This window comes from Brachyistius frenatus, unplaced genomic scaffold (assembly GCF_029030835.1).
Source record: "Brachyistius frenatus isolate BFR_SWC_R1_liver_20210118 unplaced genomic scaffold, ASM2903083v1 Contig_1, whole genome shotgun sequence".
In the NCBI taxonomy this organism is placed as follows: Eukaryota; Metazoa; Chordata; class Actinopteri; family Embiotocidae; genus Brachyistius; species Brachyistius frenatus.
Window position 1 is genome coordinate 50040 of NW_027210600.1, and position 27616 is coordinate 77655.

The 27616-nt window shown below is 43.2% G+C and overlaps 1 protein-coding gene across 8 annotated transcripts in view; it reads left to right on the forward strand.

Annotated features, from left to right (window-relative positions):
* LOC138629778 (ubiquitin carboxyl-terminal hydrolase 2-like) overlaps window positions 1–26459 on the forward strand; it is a 53914-nt gene extending 27455 nt beyond the window's left edge. For 5 of the 8 annotated variants that reach the window (XM_069687350.1, XM_069689500.1, XM_069691174.1 and 2 more), the window contains 11 exons: window positions 13254–13304; window positions 15844–15967; window positions 16192–16303; window positions 16437–16547; window positions 17437–17501; window positions 17686–17789; window positions 18360–18440; window positions 20261–20339; window positions 20804–20908; window positions 21097–21217; window positions 24938–26459. In XM_069687350.1, the coding sequence (XP_069543451.1) occupies window positions 13254–13304; window positions 15844–15967; window positions 16192–16303; window positions 16437–16547; window positions 17437–17501; window positions 17686–17789; window positions 18360–18440; window positions 20261–20339; window positions 20804–20908; window positions 21097–21217; window positions 24938–25022 (1038 nt within the window). In that variant the 3' untranslated portion in view covers window positions 25023–26459. Of the gene's footprint in view, window positions 1–78; window positions 430–13253; window positions 13305–15843; window positions 15968–16191; window positions 16304–16436; window positions 16548–17436; window positions 17502–17685; window positions 17790–18359; window positions 18441–20260; window positions 20340–20803; window positions 20909–21096; window positions 21218–24937 lie in introns of those variants that run through there. The other 3 variants (XM_069692836.1, XM_069693683.1, XM_069691976.1) reach the window with 3 other exon arrangements.
* Window positions 26460–27616: the final 1157 nt, after the last annotated feature.

Consider the following 27616-nt stretch of genomic DNA (forward strand, 5'->3'; position numbering starts at 1 on the left):
TTATTTGGCCTCAATCGCTTCCCACATTATACTGCAAGTAGAAGAAATGAAAGGGTAAGCTACAGGTCTTCTGTTTGGCCTGATTTGTGAGGTTGGTGCCGCTATGTTTCTATGAATGAATGACAACAGGCATCAGAAAGAGAGTAAAACGTCTCAATTTGCATTGCTGCAATAGAGAACAGCTCAATAACCAAAGGACAGGAGCGCTCAGGAAATCACCGCGGTCGCCTGAATAAGTCGGACCGGAGTAGTCGGTTTCTTTTCCCCGCCAGCATGCCGAGCATGCGACAGTCCTACACGGTGACGGTACCCGAGGAGCCGCCGGCAGCTGCTTTCCCGTTCCTGAAGCAGGAGATGCGGAGAAAAGGCAGCATGTCTGGGTCGGTGCTGGTCTCAACCTTCGTAGGGCTTCTGATAAACCAAGCCAAGGTAAGAGAGACAGGAGCCGCCGTGTTCCGTTAGCGCTGCTTCGAAGAGCGCATCACACCAAAGTCCATTCAAAAATCAAGCGATTTAAGGATTTTTTTTTTTTTTTTTTTGTAATACTGCCCAAGATGTAAATTCGTAAAGCTCCAGTTTGGACGCTTTGTGAATGGATGCCATATACGCAGCAACTAATAAGTAAGAAGTAGCAGTTATACAGAAACCGGTGAGTGTTCAGTAGTATTTACTATCGTAATGTCATAAAAAAATACTCCTCGCTGGGTGGTAACAAGCAGTGAATAGTACAAATGTATTTTATATTCAAATGCCACTTTACGATTTATATTATGCTGCATTCAATAAATGCCCAATACTTAATACTGTTCAAAAGCATGTATTCTGTATGTTTTGAGGTTATTGTGGGAAGGAATTTGGACAGGGGTTCATAGATACTGTAATAGTGTTGTTGCTTCTTGCAGGTAAAGTGTGTGTGTGTGTGGGGGGGGCATTAAAAAGAGGACACAGATGTTTATTTCACAGACAATGTGTGTCTTGTGAGGGATGATGTCAGTTGAGCGTTGAAGTGAGTCATTTGCAGAGGTAAGCCGCTCTCTTAAGCCGCTGTACTCTACTGTGCCAGGATCAGTAGTCCTGCACTGGCAGGTCACTGGTTATATAACCTGCGTTTAATCCCCCTCATACACTACAGCTGCTCTTACTACACTTGCTCTTATGCATCCTGCTGTTGGCCTCTAATGGAAACAAACACAGGAACTGACAGGGCTTTCTATGATTATATATCTATGCTGCCTCTAGCTATTCCCATATGGAGCAACCATGTAGATTTAAGTAGATAATGTACAGAAAACCACATAAATCCAGCGCAGCGTTTAGACAAAGGGATATGGGAATACTTTTTTACTCGAAACCGCCGTTGATGTTTTCTGTTAACTAAAATTATTTGACCTTTTTACTGTAAGGTATCTCTTCCTATGTAGTGTGCCCTGAGATGACTCATGTCAAGATTTGGCGCTATGTAAATCTAATTTAGTTTAGTTGTTTTTTTTGGGAGATATGCAATTGTTTGCATTTTATATTTTTAGTTAAAAAAACCTCTAATTTTTATAAACACAGGACATGACAAAGAAAACAAATCTGGCAAATTTGCAGCCAAAAAGTAATATTGTGCAGATTGTACTGTGTATTCTGAGTTAAATCACCCAACGAACAAATGAATTAAATCAATAAATACATTCACTGCATGATGAAATCAAATTTTAGTAAATGCCATTGGCTCAAACAGAACCGATACGGTCAGTGCACCTGACAAAGAGAGACGCTCAATCCCAGTATGTGTCTTTCGCCAGATATTTTTCTTCAACCGTGGCAGATAAATGGAGGTTAAAATTACACATGCATTTTTTTATAGTGACATTTAAAAGCCCATCTGTCAGCTGTATTTGTCCTGATATGAGTAGAAGAAGATGCATGACTTTAAGTTTGTGAGCTGTGCTGCTACTAGCAAAGTGTGTGTGTGTGTGTGTGTGTGTGTGTGTGTGTGTGTGTGTGTGTGTGTGTGTGTGTGTGTGTGTGTGTGTGTGTGTGTGTGTGTGTGTGTGTGTGTGTGTGTGTGTGTGTGTGTGTGTGTGTGTGTTCCTGGGCTACAGTGTGGAGGGGAGCTGCTGTGTGCCAGCGTCTGTTATATAATGACAAATCACATTAGAGTACACTTTAGTGCTGCCGAGGCCCTGCGGTTTGGCACGCTTGTCTGTTTGGTTGTCACCATCCACCTGCTCCTCCTGTACTGTCCTTCTCCTTCCACTCCGGATCATCATCCGTCCTCTGCTCCTCTCCGTCTCTGTCCCTCCGCAGACCGCCGCATGCGGGATGAACACGAAACATCCATCTTTCTGTCACAGTATTCATACGTTCAAAAGGAGCATGTGCTCGAGCTCACGCTGGCCGTGTGTGCGCGGTCGTCTGTGGTCAAGCTCACAGCGCAGCAGCTCTGCCAGCTGTAAGGTCAAAGGTCGCTTTGCGCCACAGCTTTCTAACTCGTCCTTTTCGATGTCTCACTGGAGTCACACTCATACCGAAACCATTCACGGATTCTCCATTCTCTGCAATCATTTTTTTTAATTTTTTTTTTTAATCGTTTTTCGATCAGAAATTCAGCTTTTCCGTGTTGAGAGTTTGATGTTTTTCTCTGTTTTCTATCACTCTAGAACCATCTGTCTATAACTTGATCAGCTTTGGGATTTAGATTGTTGGTCGCAGGACTGAACAATATGATATTAAAATATATGCAAAATGGATTGATGACCTGTGTCACACTGTTATGCAATCCATTAGACCAAAAATGTTTTATGTAAAACCACTTCAACCACAAACTTGGACACAATAAAAGGTAGCATTTACTCATTAAGTCACAATAGGACAATATGAGACAAATCACAAAATTAGGATTCTGTAAACCTATGATGAGTCTTTTCATGTTTTTTAAACAATATAGTCTTTTTTAGACTAAATATTTATCATTTGATTGACAAAAAAGTCAAAAATATAATACAAATTGAGTGTTAAGTGTAAAAAGAACCTTTTGTTTATCCTACCAATATCAAAGAAACCATAAAACAATGACTTTAAAAGCCAAAATAATTCAACGTTTCACTTAAATATTTTGCAGTGTTTAAATTTCTGTTTGACATATTCGTGTGTTAAATCATTCCCGTTTGTAATTCATTGCTTTAACCTCGGTGTGCACTTGTCTTCACTGCAGTGGGAGTAACTTAGCAGCAGATCTTCCATGCGAGCATGTCAAGTATGGTATAAAGTATTTGGTTATTTTCAGCCTACACATCAAGTGACTTATGGTGCGATCTTCCGGCGTCGTGTGTTTTGATTAGACACAGGCTGACCCACAGGGGCCCGTTGGTCCGAGGAGAACGTAAACACAAGCCCGTCAGCTCGCAGTGAACTCTGCTGTGCGCCGAGGGTGAATGTTTCTCGTGGTAGAGGCCGTGCATACCAGGGGAGGTGTGTGAAGATGAACAGAGCGGTGCATTGCTTCATGGTCACATGGTTCTCTGGCTGGTATCTGAGCAACGGTGGAATTTGCTGTGATATCCCCGGTGTGCGAAAGACCGTGTGAAGAGTCCGTGTTTGACCTGATGAAACTTAAGAGGCCACTTCAGGACCGTAGGAGGGCTATATGTATTTTGTATTTCTCAGAAAGAACTGGGATTCTTCTCAGTAAGAGGATCTTACTGTTGACTTGTTTGTATGCATTGTGCATGTGTGTGAGAGAGACATGGACACACTCGGCCAGCTCTGATGACTGATTTCGTCCCTCTGGGTGCCTTTCAGAAGGGAGGAATAAATAGTTTGTCCCTATCAAGTGCCAACACCGAGGGTGCATCTGTGCGCTCGCTCACACACACACACTCGTGTGAGAAAAAAAAAAACGCTCGCACATGGGAGAAAGTCGATGGCAACAACAGAGGTAACAGAGTGAGAGAGAGATTGTTTATGATGGTCTGCCAAAAAGAGAGACCGGTCAGAACAGACTGTTCTGCTGCTCTCTCTCATGCTGCTCTGCCAGCCAATCAGTAGCTGGCATTCTGCACTGCCAGGTGGACCCTGACATCCTGCTGCTGGAAGTGTGAAGTTGAGTTTACACCCCTGAGAGACACGGGCAGAGCAGAGAGGGCTGATAGTGGCACCGGTTAATGCCCTGGCGTTGGAGGCATGTCATGGCAGCATTGCCAATATTGCTAATTAGATATTTATTACCGATATTGATTTTTAGTACTTTGGGCTTCCATTTGTGTGCATACTATTTATCTTTTATTATAGCGTCAAGATCAAAAAGTTGCCTTAGAGGAGATAAAAACTTCTTTAGGATTCTTAAACTTATTGAAATTCTAAGAATTAAATGATGCCATTAAGGCGATATGTCACAATAGATAGTACTAATACAGTAAAAAACTTTGCCATATTGTTTATAATGTTGGAACTATCCCTTTAATATCTTTGTGTATTAGGTAATTGAGTGCACTTCTGTAAATCAGTAAGCAGGACTGCTTTATGACAATATTAGATATGTTTATGATGTTTACATGTGATGGGACCACTGGCTTCATCACACTCTCATTCAAAGAGCATCAACTTCTCTCAGTGAGCACACAGTCAGTGAGTTTTTGTCCACAAGTCTCTACTTTGTCATTACTGACTTGATCTGATCAGTGTTCTGGTCGTCCTTCTGAAAATCATTCCATTATTGATTAGATATTAGGCCTCACAGAGAGGTATGTTCCGGAGCATGTCTGGTTTGATTGACATGCCTCTGGGGGGCAGTTAGGTTGGCGAGGCGGGTGGGCGGGGCATATTGTCCTTGGATTTTTGGTCAGATCCAAGCCGAGCCCCAGTTTATCCTAATATGGTCAATGGTCCAAAAATAAACAAAAAAATAAATAAATGGCAGACTGGAAGCTACAAAACGGCAGTTCACAAACCAATGGGAGACATTATGGTGGATTGCCACTTGGATGTACGTCTCAAAATTTACAGTAGACACCAACCACGGGCGATTTTAAAAGGTGATCTAGTGAATGCTGAAATCTTTGTGGTAAAGTAGCGATTGAATTTGCCCTCTGGAGTTATTGTTTTCTGTAAACAAGCGAAAGTCAAAGAGCATTACGGATATAATCAATGAAAATGAGCTCCCACTTCTAAACTTTGCTCCATGGCGCTACATGTGGTCAAAAGGTTTACGGGGTACCTTTAAATCTATAATATATAAATCAATAATCAGAAAATATGTTCATCTCAGCTCTCACATGGTTTCTTGTTGAAGATGTTCATGGTTTAAAACAACCCAGAACAATGCGTCAAATGAACAGTTGAATGTTTGAGTCTCTAGAATTACGGCTTTAGTCAATGTGTCAAACGTCAGACAAGTAAACGCATGAACACGCATGAACACGCTGACATGATCTTTAACCATCGAATGATAATTCTCGTACAGTTATTTTCTCATATCATTACATTACATTTCATTTAGTTGACACTTTTATCCAAAGCGACTTACAATAAGTGCATTTCAACCATGAGGGTACAAAACCAGAACAACAGGAATCAAGAAAATACAATTTCTTCAAGAAAGCCAAACTACAAAGTTCTATCAGTAAGTGTCATTTTAAGTGCTACTAAAGTTCTATCGTTCAAGATGAAGTCTGAAGAGGTGTGTTTTTAGTTTGCGGCGGAAGATGTACAGAGTTTCTGCTGTCCTGATGTCAAGTATGTAGCCTGAACAGGTTTTCAGTCTGTCAACACTGTTTGATCAACATCTGCTGACACCTGACACGCAGTGAAAGCACTCCAGGTATTTGTTCAACTGGATTCTTTACGAGTCTTGATGTAAACTTCCTGTTAGAGGCGTTTAACACAGAGGTGCTGTCGGACAGAGTTCATCGAGTGATCAGATGAAGATTTGAAAAGAGGAGGTTTTGTTGTTGTCGTTGTTGTTGCCTTCCGGTTGTTTTCCTATGAAGTCACTCTGGAAAGCAGAGCCAGAATCAGGGATTATTGCTTCCTCCCAGCCTCCTCACCTTGCTCTGACCCATTTCCTCTGCTCCAACACCGCCATCCATCCCTCAAGCCAGCGGTCCCACATCTCTGAGTTGACCGAGCACGGTGGAAGGACAGATTTTACCTTCACCGAGCTGGCTGCGTGCCAAAGGGACATTTCTTCCGTCTCTTATTCCCAGCTTTAGGGATCAGTTCAATGCGGCCTCTCTGTTCCTGATGCTTTTTAGCCTCAGAGGAGTAGAGTTTCAAAAGTAGCCCACTAGTTGCCTGTGCTACGTTTATGAATAGAGCATTTATACAAAGTCTCCCCCCCCCCCCCCCCCCCCCGGTCTGCCTCTGTTGTGTACAGTATGTATCAGTCCGTTCACATGGAACATGTGGGAACGTGAAGCGTGGACGTATGATCCTTCCTGTGACTGTTGGTTTCATTTATCTCCTCTGGTGTCTTTATTTTTCTCTTCCTTCTCGGTCTCCCTCTCCCCGTGTGCATCGATTCTTTGATGAAACCTCTCTTTCTTAGTTTGATCTCTTGCCAGCAGATTAACTCATTAATGAATGCATAGCGAGGTATTCGAATTATTAGACCGTCCCGCTATATTGTAAAATACATCAGATGCAGAGATCTTAAAATGATAGAATTGAAACAGTGACTTTCGTGTGTAACGTGTTGCTTTGGACAGAAGTATTCAGATGTAAAAAAAAAAAGGTCAGAAAAAGGGGTTTGGAATGTGTCCGAGGAACATGTGATGGTTCAGTCATTGAGTCACAAGAAAAACCTGTGTGGAAAGTGTGTGGAACAAGCTCTGGCACATGTAATGTAGTCTTCAACGCCCTGAAAACATTTATATCATTTCTCTATAATAGATAAATGTGACAAGGAACAGTCACTTTTGTGAAAGAACAAAAACCATCCTAGGTATTATTTAATATTAAACAAGCTATATATCCGATAAATTATTTACAATTCCCCCTCTTCTTGGTTCATACAGCCTCACAGCATCCTCCATGTTTCCCTTTTGTCTCCATAAATTCAGTGTGTTTACTATTTTTGCAGCGGAACCAAATTCCCTTTGTGAATCTGTCGGTCGGGACACGCTCCATTTGAGTATTGTTTCCAATCGTTGCATCCTAATGGGCGTAGAGTTGGAGTTAATTAACTACTGGAGCAGCCTTTAACCAATCAGCATTCACCACTATGGTGGTCCTACAATTAGAGACAAACGCCGCCGTTAGCCCCGCCTCCACTGGTCACTGATCAGTCGGTCTTAACGCTGGCTGAGCAAACCTTCACGCGAACAGGGTTTCCAGACTAGAATCACAGCAGAGACTGAAGCTGCGACCACCAGTGAGAATGTTTAAGCCTCTGAAAGAAGCTGAATTCTTTAAGCCTCCATGAATGAACTTGAATTTTCACGTTAAGTGAAAAGAAAAAAACACCACCAGCGAGCGTTGGGTTCTGGTGGCGGTGGCTTTACGTCGCTCAGGATTAAGAGAAAGATGAGCACGTAGAAGAACAATATAAACTGTGAGTGTGACTTGACTCCGTCGTACTTAAACGTACTTCAGCCTACATTTACCAGGCGAGCTGACGCGGCAGGCTGCAGCTCGTGTCCCACCTCTCACCCAGCTTTTTGGTTCTTCATGACAGCCGTTGTTTAAATGCCGGCGTGTGTGTGAGAATTGTCGGGATCCAGAATTCATGTGTAACTCCGTCACTAATAGTGAGAAAGGGACTTTTAACTATCACCGGATTCTAAAAGGAGCTTTTAACTGCAGCTTTGTTGCTTGAATGTCTGAAATGATCCGCCACTCTTCCCACTTCATTTGTTTCCTGTGCAGTAGAAATGCCACACTGGTTCAGTCTTACTGTTCGTACATGACTTTAATCTCACACACACACACACACACGCGCACACACACACACACACACACACACACACACACACACACACACACACACACACACACACACACACACACACACACACACACACACACACACACACACACACACACTCTGTGCTGGTTTTATGGAGAAGAATCACAGCAGAATTAGCATGAGGGATTTAGCTGTCATTACAGCGGTGCTACAGGCTGCGATCACAGCCGGAGGGAGTCGCTGATTCCTGGATCGTCACACATACATTAAAGAATCGTGTTTGACACACCGCTTTGGAAACGAAGACTTAATGACTTGGATTATTGCGTTTTACCGCCGTGCCTGTCAAATGAATAGAGGTGGCGGGATGAAAGCCATGAAACGTGCTGTCATTTCTACACCGTGTATCTCTATTTCAAGCAAAGAGCTATTTGCTCTCAATTTTGATGTAATTTACTTTCAAAGTCAACAGTGCTCCGCCCTCGTTATTGCTCGATGGCATCTTAAAAATGATCCTAATGTATTATGGAGAGACCGGAGAAAAACCCTCCGGTGTGAGAATTTCCTCAACAGTTTGTAAAAGCTGCAGTAAAAGCTGCTTTGCCCCGAGGAGAGCTGCTAACGCACCAAAAATAATGTCATTAGTGCAGCTTTTAGTGGACGACTTTACAGTCCCATGATGCACGAAGTGCAGCCTTTGAAAAAGCCTTGCGTTAAAACCCCTATGGTGCTCTAATGCGTTCAATATTAAATAGAAAAAGTAATAATAAAATAATCACATGAATGAATTATGGAAAATATAAAAATGAAATAATAATGCGAAATATTTGTAGACATTTTTTAAATATCATTTGAGCCTTCTTGATATTTAATCCCAACAGACTTTGATAGGAAATGTTCCTCTCCAAATCCTCTTTTTTCTAAAGTCTTGTTTTGATTTCATAATGTCACATTTTATCACGACATTTTACAGTTCCATAAAGAAAAAATCATGCTGAAAATCATCACTGTGGGATGGCAGAATTGAAATGCTGAATGTCAAAATAAAATATTTTCTGTTTTTAGCTTCAGATTATAAATATTCTCGTTGTAAAAGTCACATCTGCTCCAAGTCATTCACTGCCAGATCCTCACACACTGAACTCTCACACACACACACACACACACACACACACACACACACACACACACACACACACACACACACACACACACACACACACACACACACACACACACACACACACACACACATACACTGTGATGTCACAGTGTCCTTTAGCTTTCCATCCCGCAAAAAAAACCGTAAGAATAGCGTTGCTACGGAGACAGAGCCGGGACGTTGTTTCGTCGTCGTGACGTTCGGCAGGCTGCCTGAAGCATCACCCAATTGGGAGCAGACAAGCAGCCGTTAGTAGAAGCAAAGCTGCTATTTTGGGGCCCAGTCGTGGTATTACTCAGCAGAGTGCAGCAAAGTCAGACCTACACATTCCTGTGGTGTGTGTGTGTGTGTGTGTGTGTGTGTGTGTGTGTGTGTGTGTGTGTGTGTGTGTGTGTGTGTGTGTGTGTGTGTGTGTGTGTGTGTGTGTGTACGTGAGTGAGTGAGTGTGTGTGTGTGAGCGAGAGAGAGAGAGAGTGTGAGTGTGTGTGTGTGTGTGTGTGTGAGAGAGAGAGTGTGTCTGTGTGTGCATGAGAGAGAGAGAGTGTGTGTGTGTTGTGTGTGTGTGTGTGTGTGTGTGTGTGTGTGAGAGAGAGAGTGTGTGTGAGTGTGCATACATGTGTGAGTGAGTGAGTGAGAGAGAGTGTGTGTGTGAGAGAGAGAGAGAGAGAGAGTGTGTGTGAGAGAGAGAGAGAGAGAGAGAGAGAGAGAGAGAGAGAGTGTGTGTGTGTGTGCATACGTGAGTGAGTGAAGTGACCAGAGAGGATTTGTCCTGCATGCTGTCAGTGTGTGTGTGTGTGTGTGTGTGTGTGTGTGTGTGTGTGTGTGTGTGTGTGTGTGTGTGTGTGTGTGTGTGTGTGTGTGTGTTTCTGCTGCATGCAGCTAATGAAGCGCTCCATTCACTGCAGGGGAATTTACAGAATGGAGGATTTAGTTAAGCTGTGGTTGATTAAACTGTAGATTTGTTTCCCCTCCACAAGCGGTATTGACTCAGCATTACTGCGGAATATGAGACAGATGGCAGAGGTTGTTTTATATAATTAAGAAAAAAATAAAAGCTCTTCTTTTATCAGCGCTCATAATGAAATAAGCTGCAGGCACACGTTACTTATGAACGGGCCGAACACGCTTCAAATCACGTGAAGCCGTCCTGAAGCCCGGCAGCAGATCTCAGGACAGGAACGCTCACTTTGATTTCTGTTGTCGCATTCAGTCTTTCTCCGAGTCTTTCTGTGAAGCGCTGAAATGGCAAAAAAAAAATCTAAATTAAAATCAGTGAAAGCTGCACTCTCAGTTTGTCCTCAACAACGGATCAAATGTGCTGCTGTTGATGATGAACGGGATGGTTTTCTCCGGAGTTGGTGGGGACAAAACAACCGTGCTGAAAGAGATGATTTGTTGTCGTTCAAATAACTAATTGACGATTTAACTCTGCTTTTCTGTTCACTTCATGCCACTGATCATAATTTGATCGCACACATACACCTTATGAAGAACAAGTCACGGGAACTTTGCAACTAAATCCATGACGTTTATGTCAGCAGATGCTCATCTAAATACAGTTGGTCAGAAAATGAGGGGGGGGCGGGGGGGGGCAGTCATGTGACATTAAATCTTAGCAGAAGAAGGGGGTGCGATGAGATGATGTCATCAAAAGAGGTCTGGTCCAACCTCAGTGTAAAGTGATGTGTGACATTGCTGTAAGTTCCCTCCAGCTGTTTGTATTCAGATCATTAGAAACCGTTCCAGCTATTATGCAAAATGAGTCAACAGGGCGATTATGTCATAATTACGACACCTTCCCCAGCTGATGAGGCGATAACGTGTCAACGTTTTGATTACTGCTTTGTTTCGCTGCCTCGTTGTGACCCACACAAAATAAGTTACTCATCTTTAGAAAGACAATTATCGAAACATGAATACAGCTTTAAAAAATGTATCATAATAAAATCCATATTGCAGGTTTCATTGGATGCATCATCATGAACCGCTCCGAGGGTTCAGACTGGTCGCCGGCCAAACAAGCAATTTGCAAACCTTTGCTCCCGTTCTGGGAAACCGCTCGTCAGTTATTCAGAAAAACTACTGACACAATAATCATCAAATGAAAATCATCACAGCTGCTGCTGCTATGTGTTTTTATGAGTACCAGTCGCCCTCCTACAGCCTCTGAGGAAACGTTCTGATCCGTTGCACATCAGTCACACCCCGCTGGTTTGATTACTCGTCCCGATGCTCAGCAGGTTGCTAACGGCGCTCTGACACCATCAGACTTTATGAATGGTCATCACATCATATACTCCCTTGGGTCATCAGGATCATGACGTGTGCGGCCCTGTTGAGCCGTCGGTCGCCGGGTCACATTCGGGCTGCCGACCACGTCACTGTCGTAGAGGACATCTCGCATCGTCTGACTTTGTGTTTTTATTCCTTTTCCAACCAGTAGATGAGAGATGTGGACACTTCAGACGTCCATATGTTAAACAATAACCACCGCTTTTACAGTTTAATGCACTTTTTTCCCTAATTCGGGGCTTTTAAATTCCTCTTCCTCTTCATCTTCCTCTTCATCCACGCGCCGTGTGATTCAGTCGCTGAACGGTTAAACGATCCGACCGTTTTGTTTGGCTCCCTGTGGGAACTGGCCCACTTTCATGGTGGTCCTGCTCACAGGTGAGAGTAACAGGAGGCACGTGGGGGAGATAAACGTCCCCCGGCGGTGAGATCAGGTGACTGGTGTTGTGGTTGGCTCCGCACGGTCGCCCTGAAAAGCTCAAATCAACACACTTAGGTTTGTTTTGTGTGTGTGCATAAAGTTGAACCCGCTTCGGTGATTATTTTTGCTGCGCCGTACTTTCTTTATTAAAACGCAGCTAATTTAAGTCACCCTAAAAACAGGATCCGTGTGACCCGACTCTGTTGATGCTGCTGGATCCAATGTGGAGTCGAATGAGTTCCTTTTTCTGAAGCAGAATCAAGTCTGCTGCTTCAAGGCCACCAGTGCATTCCTTATCCGCCCCCGTGTTCTTTGTTAGTTCTTCCTCCAGCCACTCAATTACATAACCACTCAACTTATGTAATGAAATTGAACTGCAGCGAGCGATGACATAAGTTCTCCCAAGAATCTCTTACCGTTTTGAGAATTTGAAATCACGATAATCACGAGAATTGGCCAAAGGCTGCGGTGTAAAGTGGCGTCGTGAAGGTAGAGCAGCGCTGCGTTGTCTCCCGTCGTCGATCAGATCTCTGCCATCTGGGAGCGATTACCAGGAGAGGAACTGACAGCGAGATAACAAAGACAAGTTCCGCTCTGAAGATAATGCTCACCAGAAAAAAATAAACTCCCGTCGGTCATTCCTCGACGGACACAACGCGCTCGTTCAGCTGCAGACTGACGTCAGATCACATCTCTGTCACACGTGGCTTTTACGCTGATCCTCTAGATTCCTGCAGATATAATGAAAGTACAAACTCAGCCTGAAAACATGTCTTCGCTGTCAGAAAACAGCTGTTGGCGATGTGCATCACAAGCCTCCTTTATTCAGGGGAAGCACACTGATGAATGTCAGCGGCGTCAGTAATAGACAGATTATCGCTTGTGTGATTTCTCATTTGTTTTATTTACTCTTCATTTTTTGGTTAAAATTAACAAAATGGTGTATATGTTGTAAAAGTTAGAAAATGTCTTGCCATAACTTTACCTTGATGAAACACCCTCCGGCCACAGATAATGTGAAGACGCTTCTATTGGCCGTCTGAAGTTTGTCCAGAGAAGCATTGTGGGATATGTAGGAAATCAGTAATGAGAGAAATAATGCAAAAAACAAAACAAAAAAAAGGCTTCTCTTTGAGCTTTTGTGTATTTCAGTCCAGAAAAATACTTTATACTTCTCTGTGTATCAATTGAGAGAAAAAACATAGGACACAAAGAACTAGAAGACACACGGAGATCGAAGTTAAAGAAACGTAACGATCGAAGTTAAAGAAACGTAACATGACGCCGTGTCTCTGGGATAAAAACCCAACTCTGGACGTTTAAGCACTTTCAGTGTCGGTGATGGTTGTGAGACCTCGTTACGGACCAGTGGACATGTCTTCAATCTTAGGTGGTGTCAAATACTGAATATACAGCAGTCACCACCGGTGTAATAAGAAGACGATGAGCTGAACTTTGACCTACATGTTGCTCCTCTTGTCTTTCAGAATTCAAAGAGTGCCCAAGGCCTGGTGGGACTGAAGAACTTAGGAAACACTGTAAGTACAGCAGCCGCACACACACACACACACACACACACACACACACACACACACACACACACACACACACACACTGTGTCTTAATTCACGTCTGACTGGAGCCAAAACGTCTTGAAGTGCCGTCATCTTATTCTCAACTAATTGGCGGCGGCTCTCCGGCTCCCGTTACGCTGACAGCAGTTTGTTGATATCCGACCACGCAAGAGCGGTGGTCGAGCCACGGTGTCTGCCAGGCAACAGGCAGGAGGACGGCTCCCAAAATAAACGGAGAGTGTAGTGTGTGAGTGAGTGAGTGTGTGTGTGTGTGTGTGTGTGTGTGTGTGTGTGTGTGTGTGTGTGTGTGTGTGTGTGTGTGTGTGTGTGTGTGTGTGTGTGTGTGTGTGTGTGTGTACAGAAACCTAATCACAGCTCTGAGCTATGTACCAGGGAGGACTCGTTCCTTTCCTCTCCGACCGGTTTGATCTTTACCACATCGCACGTGTCTCCTGTGGACACGTGACGTGAGCCGTGTCCACACAAACAGTGCTGCCGTGTTGACGTCCTCACACCGGGGTTCTCTCTCTTTTTTTTTTTTGCCTTTGGAGGCCTTTAAAAATTCGTCCAGGACAAATAGCTAAAAATCTGCGGTGAAAAGAAAAACACGGTCACATAATGTGTGAGTGTCAGCATTAACATGCATCACATGACTGCAGACCTCCATTTCTCACACTGAGGGGGAAAAGGTTTCTGGGAAATGCTCTTGTTTGCCGTCTTATTGAACCTCATATTTACACAGAGGCAGCGGCCGGTTAGCGTAGTTTAGCATACAGAATGGAAACGGGGGCAAAAGCAACACATACTGTGCGCGCAGGGATGCTTCTTGGGCCTTTTGTGATCATTTCTTGGAGTCTGGTCCTCACTGTGGGGTTGCCAGGCAACCAGCTAAGATTTCAAAAAGTTGCTCTGCTGAGCCAAGAAATAATTGTAGCTATAACCTCCAGTAAAACCATTTTTTACTGTGTGTATTAAACAAACAGGACACAGCGTAGGGCTGGGTGAGTCTAATGTCACCATAGTTTTGACCACATACCTTGATATCAATATTTTTGATAAATAATCCTCAGTAATGCGGATACAATGACTATATAGTTAAACGTATAAATAGTTCAGAAAATGACATCACTTTAGTGTAATGCAGCCTTTAAAACCAGGAAAATACAACACTTATATCACAACATTACAGTACCCAAAATCTAAGACAATATCTAGTCTCATCATAATATGATAAAATATCAATGCATCAACCAGCCCAATAACGTGACAATCAAATAGCTTTAGATATTTGGATATTGTGGTACAGTGACCCCTCGCTATAACGCGGTTCACCTTTCACGGTCTCGCTGCTTCACGGATTTGCATCGTGCATTGTGTTCTGCATTCTGATTGGCTAAACAGTCTCTCCGCTTCTTCTCTACCTGTTTGTCAATAACGTTGCGGTTTAATATGTACACGTACGTAAAACAGCTTGCCAAATTAAAAATAATCGATGGTGGCATGTCGGTTTATAAGAATCTTTTTGCCCAGAAGAAAAAAGAGCGACAACAACTACCGATAACTATGTTCTTCTCTCGAAAAACCACACCTGCACCGCCGGCTTTAGAAGAAAGAACCGCTGCAGAGCGGAGTCAGGATGCAGCGGCTCAGTCAGAAGAGCAGTGAAATACACGAGTCACTATTTGTCCTACTGTACTTTGTATTTGTTTTCATAATCATTTTTCATTTCCTCCCGTTCTAATCCAATGACTCGGGTCGCAGTGGGGCGGTGCCGATCTCAGCAATTTGAAGCCTTCAGTTCGTATTGATGATTCAAATTATTATTTTACAGTACAGTAGTTATTTGTAAAAAAAAACATTTATACAGTACTTTTATTTGTTAAACAAATGCTTGGGCCTGTAAAAAGGTTTTGTTCTTTGGTTTCAATGTATTATGGAGTATTTCATTGTATAATAATTGTAAAAAAAAAAAAGGTTACTACTTCACGGATTTCACCTATCACGGTCTCTATTTGGAACGTAACCCCCGCGATAAACGAGGGTTCACTGTATTTGTTACCTTTTGACAGGCTAGCTCTTTGCTCCTGTGTCAGGTTTTTTTTTTTATGCTAACCAGCTGCTGGCTGTAGATTCATATTTATATATTTACGACAGTGTTCATTTTCTGATGTTACTTTTGATCAATAAGCTTATGTTAAACTATTACTTTAATTGGCTGGCTTCATCTATAGAGAGTATGCTATCACCATGGTGACAAGCAGATTTAACAGAGACTGGTGTGTTTATAGTCCAGATGGATTTTGTCCTCATTACAGACTGTAAATCACACACAGCAAATAAAAAACAACATAAAAAAAACAACGAATGATTAAAGTCAGACTGAATGCAAAAATCACAACTCATGAGACGACTGTTATTTCTTTTCTTTTTTTCTGTATCAGTGAAGGAGTCCGTTTCATCTGTAAGTAAACCCCGGTTGTTCTGTGCTGTTTCTCCCTCGCAGTGTTTCATGAACAGCATCCTGCAGTGTCTCAGCAACACACACAGCCTGCGAGACTACTGCCTGCACAACTCGCACCGCAGAGACCTTAACAACAACAGCCGCACCAACACAGCCCTCATGGAAGGTGAGAGACGCAAACACTCGTCACAGCTGTCGCTCCCTCTTTACCTCGCGGCTCCATTTTTGCATCTCCCAAGAACGCGCGTCAGGAAAACCTCTCTCGGGCGTCCGGAGACGCTCCGAGAGAGGTTTTTTGAGGTGTTTTCGGCGTTCGTGTAAAAATGAGCTGCGAACGGTGCGTTTCATGTCCCGCCGTGCGTGTAACTTGAGCGTTTGTGCGTTTGGTAGAATTTGCCAAGCTGATCCAGACCATGTGGACGTCGTCCAGCAGCGAGGCGGTCAGCCCGTCCGAATTCAAAACTCAGATCCAGAGATACGCTCCCAGATTTGTGGGATACAAGTAAGCTTTGTTACGCCCCTTTCTGTCTTCTTCTCTCTTTTTTTTTCTACTTTATTTTGGAGAGCCCAGCTTTGTTTTTGTCGGAGAATATTGCGACTCCAATCGGTCCGACTGATGTTCTGTCTGTCTGCAGCCAACAGGACGCTCAGGAGTTCCTGCGCTTCCTCCTGGACGGGCTGCACAACGAGGTGAACCGGGTCACCGTCAGGCCGAGAGGCACCGCCGAGGACTTCGACCACCTGCCGTAAGTAATCAGACTGACAGACAGAGTGCACTAACACCTTCCTACACGGGAACACCACTCCGCCTGGGATCAGCTGACTTCCTTCGTCTCTACGTACAAAAGTGGAAACTGGAGAGTTAGGTTGCGCAATACTGGGGAGTTTTAGAAATGGAATATGTTTTGAATTTTACTGCATTTTTTTTCTCCAATTAGTAACCACTCGGCACAATTACACACGTGAACTAATGGAAACACACGAGGGCCACCGTAGACTCCTTGTGTAGGTGATGTAAGGTGCACAGTATGTAAACAAGCCCCAGACCAAGACAACATGAATCATTGAGGCTTCATCATTAAGCTTTAATATAAGGCTGCGTGCGACAGTCTCACCTCCCACGTCCACTTGTTGCCTCTCTGCAGCCCAGCTGAGCTTAATGCTCCAGTTCTTCTTGGATATAATTATCAGTTATCTAACCATGGCTTGTTTGAGGGTCAGAGTTAATCTCTGCAACTTTCAGCATTACCCTCAAAAGCAGCTTCGCTGCGCCTAAAATATTCAGAACAATGCAGAAAACCTGATTTATTTCCAGCATGGCGAAGTGTTTCAGGGCAGAACGTGTGTCTATAAAGTGTCTTTTTAATCCCCTTCCATGGTTTCCTGCCACCTAGATGTTAAGAATAAAGTAGGTCAGGTCCATTGTCTGTTACATGATCAAACCTCCGACTGTATCAGAACGGCTGAGTTTTCCTCACGGTCGGCCAGCAACTTCATAACCAGCGCTGACCCGTCAGTAATTACAAACTCACACTGTCTTCCTGGGACTTTAACTTCAAAGCTTCCTCAGCGAGCGGCAACTTAACGGGTAAATAAAGCTTCAACATTAATTTGTGTCCTGTGCTCTCCGCTCAGGGACGAGGAGAAAGGGAGGAAGATGTGGAGTAAATACCTGGAGAGAGAAGACAGTAAGATAGTCGGTGAGTAGAAGTTGAAATGGACACGTGAAAATTCATCTTTAGCAGACTACAAAAAAAATGTTTGCTTGAGAAAATTCTACAAAATATGAAATAGACAAAATGCATTTGAAGAGAAAGAAACCAGAACAGGAAGCTTGTGTTGATCCGTCTGTGTGTCGTGTTTCTGTATCTGCTGCTCGTCCAGACGTGTTTGTGGGGCAGCTGAAGAGCTCGCTGACCTGCAGCCATTGTGGTTTCTGCTCCACTGTCTTCGACCCCTTCTGGGATCTCTCTCTACCCATCGCCAAGGTTAGACAACACACACACACACACACACACACACACACACACACACACACACACACACACACACACACACACACACACACACACACACACACGCACACAGGTGAATGTTGGTCATCCTTGTGTAACACGTCCCAGAAGGTCAGCGGACACAAATGTCAGCACTCTTAGCAATTCAGAAGAGACTTGTGAGTGTGAGTGTGCATGCGTGCGTGTATGTGTGCGTGAGTGAGTGAGTTTGTGCGTGTGTGTGTGTGTGTGAGTGAGTGTGTGTGCGTGTGTGTGTGTGTGTGTGTGTACCTTCACTGTCTCCTGATGATTTGAAGTCAGAATTGTCATTTCTGTGTCCACAGCTCTTAACATGAGCTCTCTGGTTTCTTTCCTGTCTCTATTTGTGCTTTGCTTTGTGTATGTGTGTGTGTGTGTGTGTGTGTGTGTGTGTGTGTGTGTGTGTGTGTGTGTGTGTGTGTGTGTGTGTGTGTGTGTGTGTGTGTGTGTGTGTGTGTGTGTGTGTGTGTGTGTGTGTCTGTCCTGTGTGCGTGCTAATGTCAATGCATCTATGTTTGTGCTCAGAAGGGCTACGGTGAGGTGAGTCTGATGGACTGCATGCGGCTCTTCACCAAAGAAGACGTCCTCGACGGAGACGAGAAGCCGGTAGGTCGACGACGTCCTCTGTGGAGTCCGTTTGTTCTAATGTTCATCATCAAGATGATGATGATGATGATGATGATGATGATAATGATGATGATGAACACCTCAAACTCATGGTTTTCCTACCGACTGGTGATTTAGCACAAGTGAAACCAAACATGACGAGTGTGTTGTTCACACCAGAGCAGCCTCTCTGTCCACCACCTGCTTCTTCTCCTTATTCATAAGTTGGTCAACATGCGGACTGGAATAAGTACAAATGGACAATTTTGTGCAGCTAAAAAATACATAAAATGAGTTTACATTCAAATACGGCACACTGCTGCCTATTAAATAACATTGGCCTTCGTCTTCTCTACGAGTACGGTATCATCTCTCGTATGGGCCGTCAGTGTGTCTCACACTGAAAATGTAGAAAATTATTTTTGCAAAATAATGTATTTACTGCCACGCAGATTGACGAGTAGCGTTTTAATTATTCTGAAATTTTCTGTAAAGTATATGACATTTTAACCCTTTAAGCCCCCAATTGGGGGCCAGAGACTAAACTATTATTAAAATGTTGACATATATACTGATATTTACACATCTGAACAAATCCCACAAGTGTTCCCTTTATTATTAAAAATATATATTTTTTTAATCATTTTTTTATTGTGGTTGCAGAGATATACTCTTTTTGCAATTTTCGAGCAGAGGCCTAAAAAAATAGGTGTGTTTTTAAAGGGTTAATAAAATTGAATATTACATAACATAAACTTGTATTTTTTTGGTCTGCGACCCTCCATCCAGATTCATTTAACAGGAAAGAATTTGTACCTTTCTGGTAGATACTGTACAATATATTGTATCATCCTTAGTCATTACATTTCATTTTATTTAATAATTTCCGGATGACATTCTGCCTGTTCAGTTACTTAAAATGCGCTTGGTATGTTTTAAAATGAGGTCTATAAGTACAACACGTAGAAATCCTTTGATTACAGAGGCGCAGCACACAGGATCTACAGACACAGGGAAGCTGAGAAAAAAAAAACAGGTTTCATGTTTTCAGGATGGATTAAAAACTAACAGAAAAAAAGATTGTAATTTATTTTAGTCGTTCCAATAGAAAAGTGCTGACTGTGCACTCTGCCTTTGTATAACTACCCGCAGTTCGTACGAACAAGCTTTCTGATCCATTCAACTAGTTTGTCTAAGAATAGTAACTTTAATCCGATTATTATTTACAGTCCAGAACTATTAATTCACTGAAATCCACAGTTAATGTGCCACTTATATTTATTACATTTTAGTGTTTTAAATGTAGCTTAAACAGCATGTTAATTATTGAATTCTTTGTACTAAAAAAACTGATCAGCCCGTCAACATGGATGTATTTCATTTCCAGATAACTGTTAGGGAAAAATCAGTGACTAAACTCAGCTTTAGTTTTAGCTGCAGCGATGTGCTGCGGCCCTCCGACTCCAGCTGGGTAGTTTACTGTCTCCCTCTGGCAGTGAGTGGAAGTGAGCTCACACATTAACAAACCAGTGTGCAGTTACTGCTGCCTGCAGCAACACAAAGACACGATGCGGCAACTGCACACACAAAGTACACACCCCTTAACACAACTGTTGTTAACAGTTTGAAAAAGGTTTTTCTTTTTTTTTTTTAAACCTGCTCATTTCCTCCGCAGAATATTGTTTTTATAACAAAAAGGCAGATAGAAGTTAGAACTGATGAGTCCTTTCTGCGTTTTGCCTTCTGTAGAGCAGTACGTGTGTATTATGCTTCTTATTTTTGCTGGATTGAAACAGTGACTGTGTTTTCTGCTCCTCAAGACGTGTTACAGGTGTAAAGCCAGGAGGAGATGCACCAAGAAGTTCACGATACAGAAGTTCCCCAAGATCTTAGTGCTGCGTATCCTTTTCCTTCGGACGCCAGCGTGTCACACCGACGTGCAACGTTACACATCTGCAGCGGGAACATGATGCTGAATCACTGCTTCACATTTATTGAAACGCTGCATCACACAAAGATCCATATATAATAATGGATTCATTAAGGACTTGTATCACAGCTATTTATTTATATAAAAGTTCCCTGAGTAATTACCGGCAGACACCTCAGACACACAGTCAGAAAACGTTTGTGTATTGAAGTATAATCAGCTGCAATCAACGCCGACACTCACAAACGATCAAAACCGGTCATTGATTTGTCAAATCAAAGAGGTGATGGGCGTGTTATTATGAAGCCTCGGTTGTCTGTGATCCTGCGATGACTGAGGATAATTCAGAGAAAATCACCGCACACGGTTGTGTCGCCCTCACGTGTTGTACTTATAACGAAGCAGGTGTTCCTTGACTCCGCCCCCTCTCCAGACCTGAAACGCTTCTCTGAGGCACGAAGAACCAGCAAACTGTCAACCTTTGTTAACTTCCCCATGAAGGATCTGGACCTGCGGGAGTTTGCCTCTGAAAACAGCAGTGAGTGCCGAGCGACACGATCACCACACGACAGAACAGATTTCATGAGTTGGGAGTCGTGCTGTGGTTTTAGATATTGAAGACAAATACACATAGTTCTGGAGAATAAAGCAGATATTTGTTACATTCTGACGTCAGCAGCTCATTTCAACGTGTGAGGATTAACTTCTGTTTCCGTCCCTTCGCAGTGAATGCAGTGTACAACCTGTATGCAGTGTCCAACCACTCAGGCACCACGATGGGCGGTCACTACACAGCCTACTGTCGCAATCCCAACTCGGGAGAATGGTACACGTTCAATGACTCCAGGTAGGTTTGTCAGAGATCACGCTTCAGTCACGTCGTCTTATAAGCGTAGTGAGACTGCTCCTGTTGGGTATGAACTGAGTGTGAGGACAGAACCAGAGAGAAGGACGGGAAGCTACAAGTGAGTAAGTGTTCCAGATCACACAACAAGTAGCTCCGACCCAGAGATCTGATTGGTCAACGGTACATTTGGAACGTGCTCAAATCACCGTGACATCACACCCTGCTCACCACTGGAAATATCACTCCGCCTTCTCAGTGGGAATATATGATTGGAATTGAATTTCAAATAATATGCACTATAATGTTATAATGTTTACGTGTCATAGGCCTAATATTTGTGACCCATTTGGCAAAATCGGGTCTCTTTTGATCCATTTTTGTCGCTCTGAGCACCCGTACCGTAACACCATGCTTGACCGGTTTGGTTTTAACACGACACGGTGCTAAAATATAAAAAACACATGAGTATATAGATATCTTTTCTCAGCGGATATCTCGAGACTGAGCGAGCTGAACAGTTTAGTGTTTCTGTGCTGTTTATTCAGTTTAAGAAACGATCTCTAGAAATCATGAAAACAGACTAGAAACCGTCTGTTGCTAGGGTCGTTGCTAAGGGTCGGACTACTTCCCGGGGTGGTAAACATTGCATGCGTTACATTCGCTTCTACTGACGCGACTGGTAGTTTTTCCAGTTGTTAGTCACACCCCATGTATTGCCATGGAGACGGAGCTCCGGCTCACAAAAGGTTTTACATTTTGAGAGCGAATGGCCCAATGATATGAATACATTTCGATTACATGTTTTATTTAGATGGTAACTTGTTGTATAATCGCAATATTAGCCTCGGCCCTGACCGAATCACTGTCGTGCCAACAATCGCGTGAAGGCACACGCTCGAGTGCGATATTGCTTCACCACCTTACGCGATCAACACCTGAGTCACACCCGTTTTTGTGATTTCACCTGAAACCTGAGCAGAGCGCTCATCGGATTTTGCGTCAAAATCGTCGGGGAACACAAAGAAGTCGCAGGAAGCCAAATCCAACGAGGACGATGGCAACGAGCGTGTTGTCGCTCGGCGAGATACTAAAGCGTCACGTCGGAGAACCGAAGTGACATCACGCGTCACAGCAGAACTCGCCGTTGACCGTCTTGACTCCGGCGCATCAAACCCGCCAAGCTTCACGTAAACCCGCCTGGTTGCGCTCCCGTCTTGAAGTACCTTCTTCGGTCTTTAACCGGGTTCAGTTCTGCTCCTCACGAGAAGTGAACGCCACTCGGACACCTCGCCCGGCTCACCGCTTCATCGTCTCGGGGTTTCTGAAGGATTCAGTGTCTTTAATACTTCCTCCAAAACTTCAGCTTCCCGCTGCTCTCCGTTCTCATTACAGCAGCAGTCTCAGAATATATAAAAGACGGACCTTCCAATTTGTTCTCGTTTCCATTCATGAAGAAGATCGTGGGAGTTGTGTGACACACTCAGCTGAGGAAATATTTTTAAACCTTTTATTACTTTCATATTAGCTACATATGGGAGCGTAACGTTCATGATGAGTCTTTGGACCTCGTAATAGTACGGTCTGTCACCAAGTCACCGTGACCGGTTAAAAAGATCATCGGGAGGGCTGACAGATATTCCTCCGCTGCTCCTTCGTCTCGTCGGCCGCCTCGTGAGCTTCCGGCCGCTCCTCCGGGTTTTCCCGCTCCGCTGCAGTCGTTCGCAACGTCGTTCGTAACGTCGCTCATAACATCCCGCTCGCTTTCTCAACATGACCGGCCTCGTGCGTTAACCAGACACGACTGCTCACAGAGCATGTTTACCACATGATTGCACACACCACGGGTTCTCCTGGGTGGGTGTGTGTGTGTGTGTGTGTGTGTGTGTGTGTGTGTGTGTGTGTGTGTGTGTGTGTGTGTGTGTGTGTGTGTGTGTGTGTGTGTGTGTGTGTGTGTGTGTGTTACAGCCTAACATGCATGATACACTGAAACCTTCTGAAATCTCAACACAAGCTGGATTCAGTGTTTTCGGTGTCCGTGAGATTCCCAGTAATAACAAACATGTGTATATATATAACTGTGTATACACACACAGTTACAAACAGATGCACTGACATGATTGAGTTGATGGAAACACGCGCACACACACACACACACACACACACACACACACACACACACACACACACACACACACACACACACACACACACACACACACAGCGGGAGTCAACACGACTGGCTCTTTAATATCTGGTCCACTGGGAGAACAGTAAATGACCATAAATCCCTTTTTGAAATGATGTAAGAGGATCTTCTTCGGTCTCGTAACCACCAGACGTAGATTCAGGAACCGCTCGGAGCTGCTGCTCAACGACGTTTCCGTCACAGCTTCACTAAAGTGGAAAGAGTGAAAACTGGGTCTCGGACTGAGCTGCCGGGGAACTCGCCGAGTGTGACCCACATCCACATCACGCACCGAGCAGTGTTTAGTGTGTCACGCTATGAAGGGGATTCACAGCTGTTGATGGAAATGGGACACAAGAAATGGAGGGAGATGCTTCTGCTGGTTTTATTTGTGCTAAACCAGCGTACTATCATCATGACTTGTAGTGTAGGATTCATGTGGGACGTGCTAACTGACTAAAAGGATGACGGGAGTCCTTGAGGCAAAAACTCAACATATTAATTCAAATGGAAATAATAGAAACAATCATGTCAAAATTCACGAAGAGCTGCTGACATGCAAAGTGATTTCATCATCTTATTTTGTAAATAACCAGCTTAAAATTTCCCCTTGGGGATTAATAAAGTAACTACCTACCTACCTTACCTGTATATTCCACTGAACATGGATCCGTCACGTCGCGCTTCACCTTATTCCTGATCTGGTCGTGTTTCCTTCATTTCTGTTCTTCTATCGTCGTTAAACAGCTTCATTTTTTTGGTCCGCTTTCTGTTTATCGTTGTCGTTTCCTTCTTTGTGCTGCAGCCTGCCGACAAAGTTAATACAGCTGCTCTGTTTCAGTCATTAAAAGCATGAATCCTCCTATTTATTTATATATATATATATATATTTTTAATTTCACTTTATTAATCCCCGAGGGGAAATTTCTTTGCGTAATTTATTGCGTAACTATTTCACATACTGTGTCTGTAGCGAAAGGTGAAAGCATTACTTGTCCAAAATCAGAAGGTGGACGGTGGCGTAGTGACCGGTTTACACGCGGTTGTTTTATTTTGAAAGTCGACCGTGTTTTGATGTATTTTCTCGACTGACTTCCTGCCCGGCCGATCTGCTCTGTTCACCTCCGAGCGGCTTCCGTCAAAGATAAAATAAGATAAGACTTTATTGATCCCTCAGCGGGGACCTTTAGTCGTCACAGCAGCGTGGACACACGGTTAGGAAGCTCACAACAAGAACACATTTCTAAATACGCATAGACTCAAAATAAGATAGATAAAAATACATTTTCAGGAAAAAGTATAAACATAAAGACCAATGAATGAATACACACACAAACTATATACACAAAAATATATAAATACACTTTGGGGTGTGCACCTCCAGTCTGCCAGCAGGGGGAGTGAAACAGAAACAGAGGTTTACATGTAGGTAGGTAGGTATATACTTTATTAATCCCCGAGGGGACATTTTTTAATGTATGTTGGATAAAGTGACGCGAATGATCGTTAAAGTCTACGTCTCTCTTTGTTTCCAGAGTAACGCCAATGTCCTCCAGCCAAGTGCGCAGCAGCGACGCCTACGTCTTGTTCTACGAGCTGGCTTCGTCCTCACGCATGTGAAGCCGCCTGGAGGACGGCGGACCGCCGCACCACTCGGACGGACGGACAGACGGACACGGGATGTACACACACACACAGGATGGACGTCGGACCCCGGCCTGTTCTGGACTTGTGTTTGGACATATATATCACACACACACACACACACACACACACACACACACACGAAGCCCCCCAGCAGCTCCGGAGGCTGCATGTCTCTCTGCAGGGGGGGGAGGGGGGGGACTCTGGAACCCACAAGAACTTCATCAACCAGCCCTGCTCTCTCTCTCTCTCTCTCTCTCTCTCTCTCTCTCTCTCTCTCTCTCTCTCTGGGTGGAGGAGTGTGTTTATTGTGTGTGTGTGTGTGTGTGTGTGTGTGTGTGTGTGTGTGTGTGTGTGTGTGTGTGTGTGTGTGTGTGTGTGTGTGTGAAGCGACGCAGGGCAATAATCCCATCTGAGCGACCAACCAGGTGAACCCGTCTCCATCTCAGACGTCCCTCTCTATGCACTGCAAACCGAACTCTCACCCCGACCGCGCCTTCGCTTCTTTCTTCTGCTCTCCGTCTCCTCGTTTGCCTCGAAACATTAAAACCGACTTGTTGCATTTTTTTTGGGGGACTTTTGCTGCTTTGAATTTATGTTGTTGTTTTTGTTTTTTTGTTGATGTTTTGGTTGTTTTTCTGGGGGAGGGGGGGCAGCCACGATGTTATTAGCGAAGCACCACGAGCATCATGGCCACCTCGGACTGTGGATAAACTGTGCTGAGAGTGTGACTGTAACAGGGTCGTCATGGTTACGGAGAGCTCCACCGGCCCGCTCGCTGCGTTTCACGGCTTTCCCTTCCACTGCACTCCAACACTCCCGCGTCTCCATCTTCTTCGCCTCTCCTCGTTTCTCCGGACGGGGTCGGGAGGGCCGGAGACACTGTGAGCGTTACACGTCTCAGAGGTCAACCCTCGAACTCGTGTTTTATTTCATTTGTTTCTCCCACGTGTGGCTGCTACTGATGTTCTAGAAGTGCTGGGAATGGATGAACGCACCATCCAGTACGGATCTGCTAAGGATTAATAACATAGACGAGAATAACGGTAACAATCCTCATCGTCGACATGGGGTCTTTTCTTCCTCTCTTGTTTCATGCCATTGAACAACACGGAAAGAATGTTTTAAAGAAGAAGAAAAAAAACAGAACACTATATCTGTATATTTTTATATCCTGATGCAATATAGAGAATGTACTATTCAATGGTGCTGAAAATGACCCATAACTGTTTTCAGTTGGTTTATTTAACAGGTTTCAAGAGAGAAAAAAAAGTTATTATTTATGCTTACAGGTGATGATGTGAGGAGTCACACTTTTTAACAGCGGCAGTCAAACACATGAGTATATAAATATATATATAAATATATATATGTATATATTTATATATATGAATAAAAGTCAACAAAACAGTGGTTTTACTTCGTGTCTTTGTCTTTTTTTGGTTTAGCGTTGATCAATGAATGAAACATTTATATATAACTTTTCATACAGGTTCAAAGTGCCTAATAAATGATTGACAGGCTGATAAAAAGACAGACGGGTGTAGGCTCAAATAAATACATAAAACTATCTGAGACCAATACACGCAAGAAGATGGAGATAAAAGTGTAAAAGAAATAAAAGCTGAAATGACAGTAAGAGAAATAGCATGAAATGAAAGCTGGAGTAAAAATAAAATAGATTTTAAAAAAAAAAACACGAATATGAATGAAGACAATGAAATGGAATAAAGATGAAAACTAAGACAGTCGAGAATTTTTAAGAGTGAAATCAGAGCTAGAATAAAAGATTAAACTAGATGAGGGGAATAATAATATGTAGCAGTAATAAGCTATTACAATGTAAGTAAAATAAATCAAATGAAAATATGTCTATAATTCTAATTAAAAGCTGAGGATGTATAGCTTAAGTTTACATTTAAAAATGTCAACACTTCAGATTCAGACTGCGTCATGCAGAGTTCTCGGTGGGAAAAAATGAAAACAAGGTTCAATAACCCATAAAAACATCATTGACTGAAACGTGTATGAGAGGACGGTGACTGAACTGTTGGCTGTTACAAACTTCCTGAAAGAAGTCGTAGAGTGGAGGACGCTTTAAATAACTTTGGTATAAAAAGTAAAAGTATAAAAAAAACCACAAAAAAATATACCTTTTACTTCAAGTAAAAGTACACAGTGTGAAACAAACGTGCCCTTTCAAATTATTTTACCGTTCATCTTGTATATTATTGATGTATTATCAAAAATGAGTGTGAATGCGTAAGTTGTGTTTTAATGTTGTAGAACTGAGATGACACAAATTGTAATTACTTTATATAAGAATGCCGCAAAGGAATCAGAGAACACGGTGTGAGGCTATTTCAACCTGGTTTCTCAAAATGAGTGTTCGCATCTTGAAACTAAAGAGAAGACGACAGACGTCTGCACTCGCATCAGAAACAGTCAAACCTGACTTTGAAAAAATGACTTAAACAAGTTGACTTGCGTTAAAAGCAGGTCTGAACGTCCCTGAAGAACTTTCTTTAAAACGTTTCAGAGGAAATGAGATTTTAAGAGTTTTCCCTGAA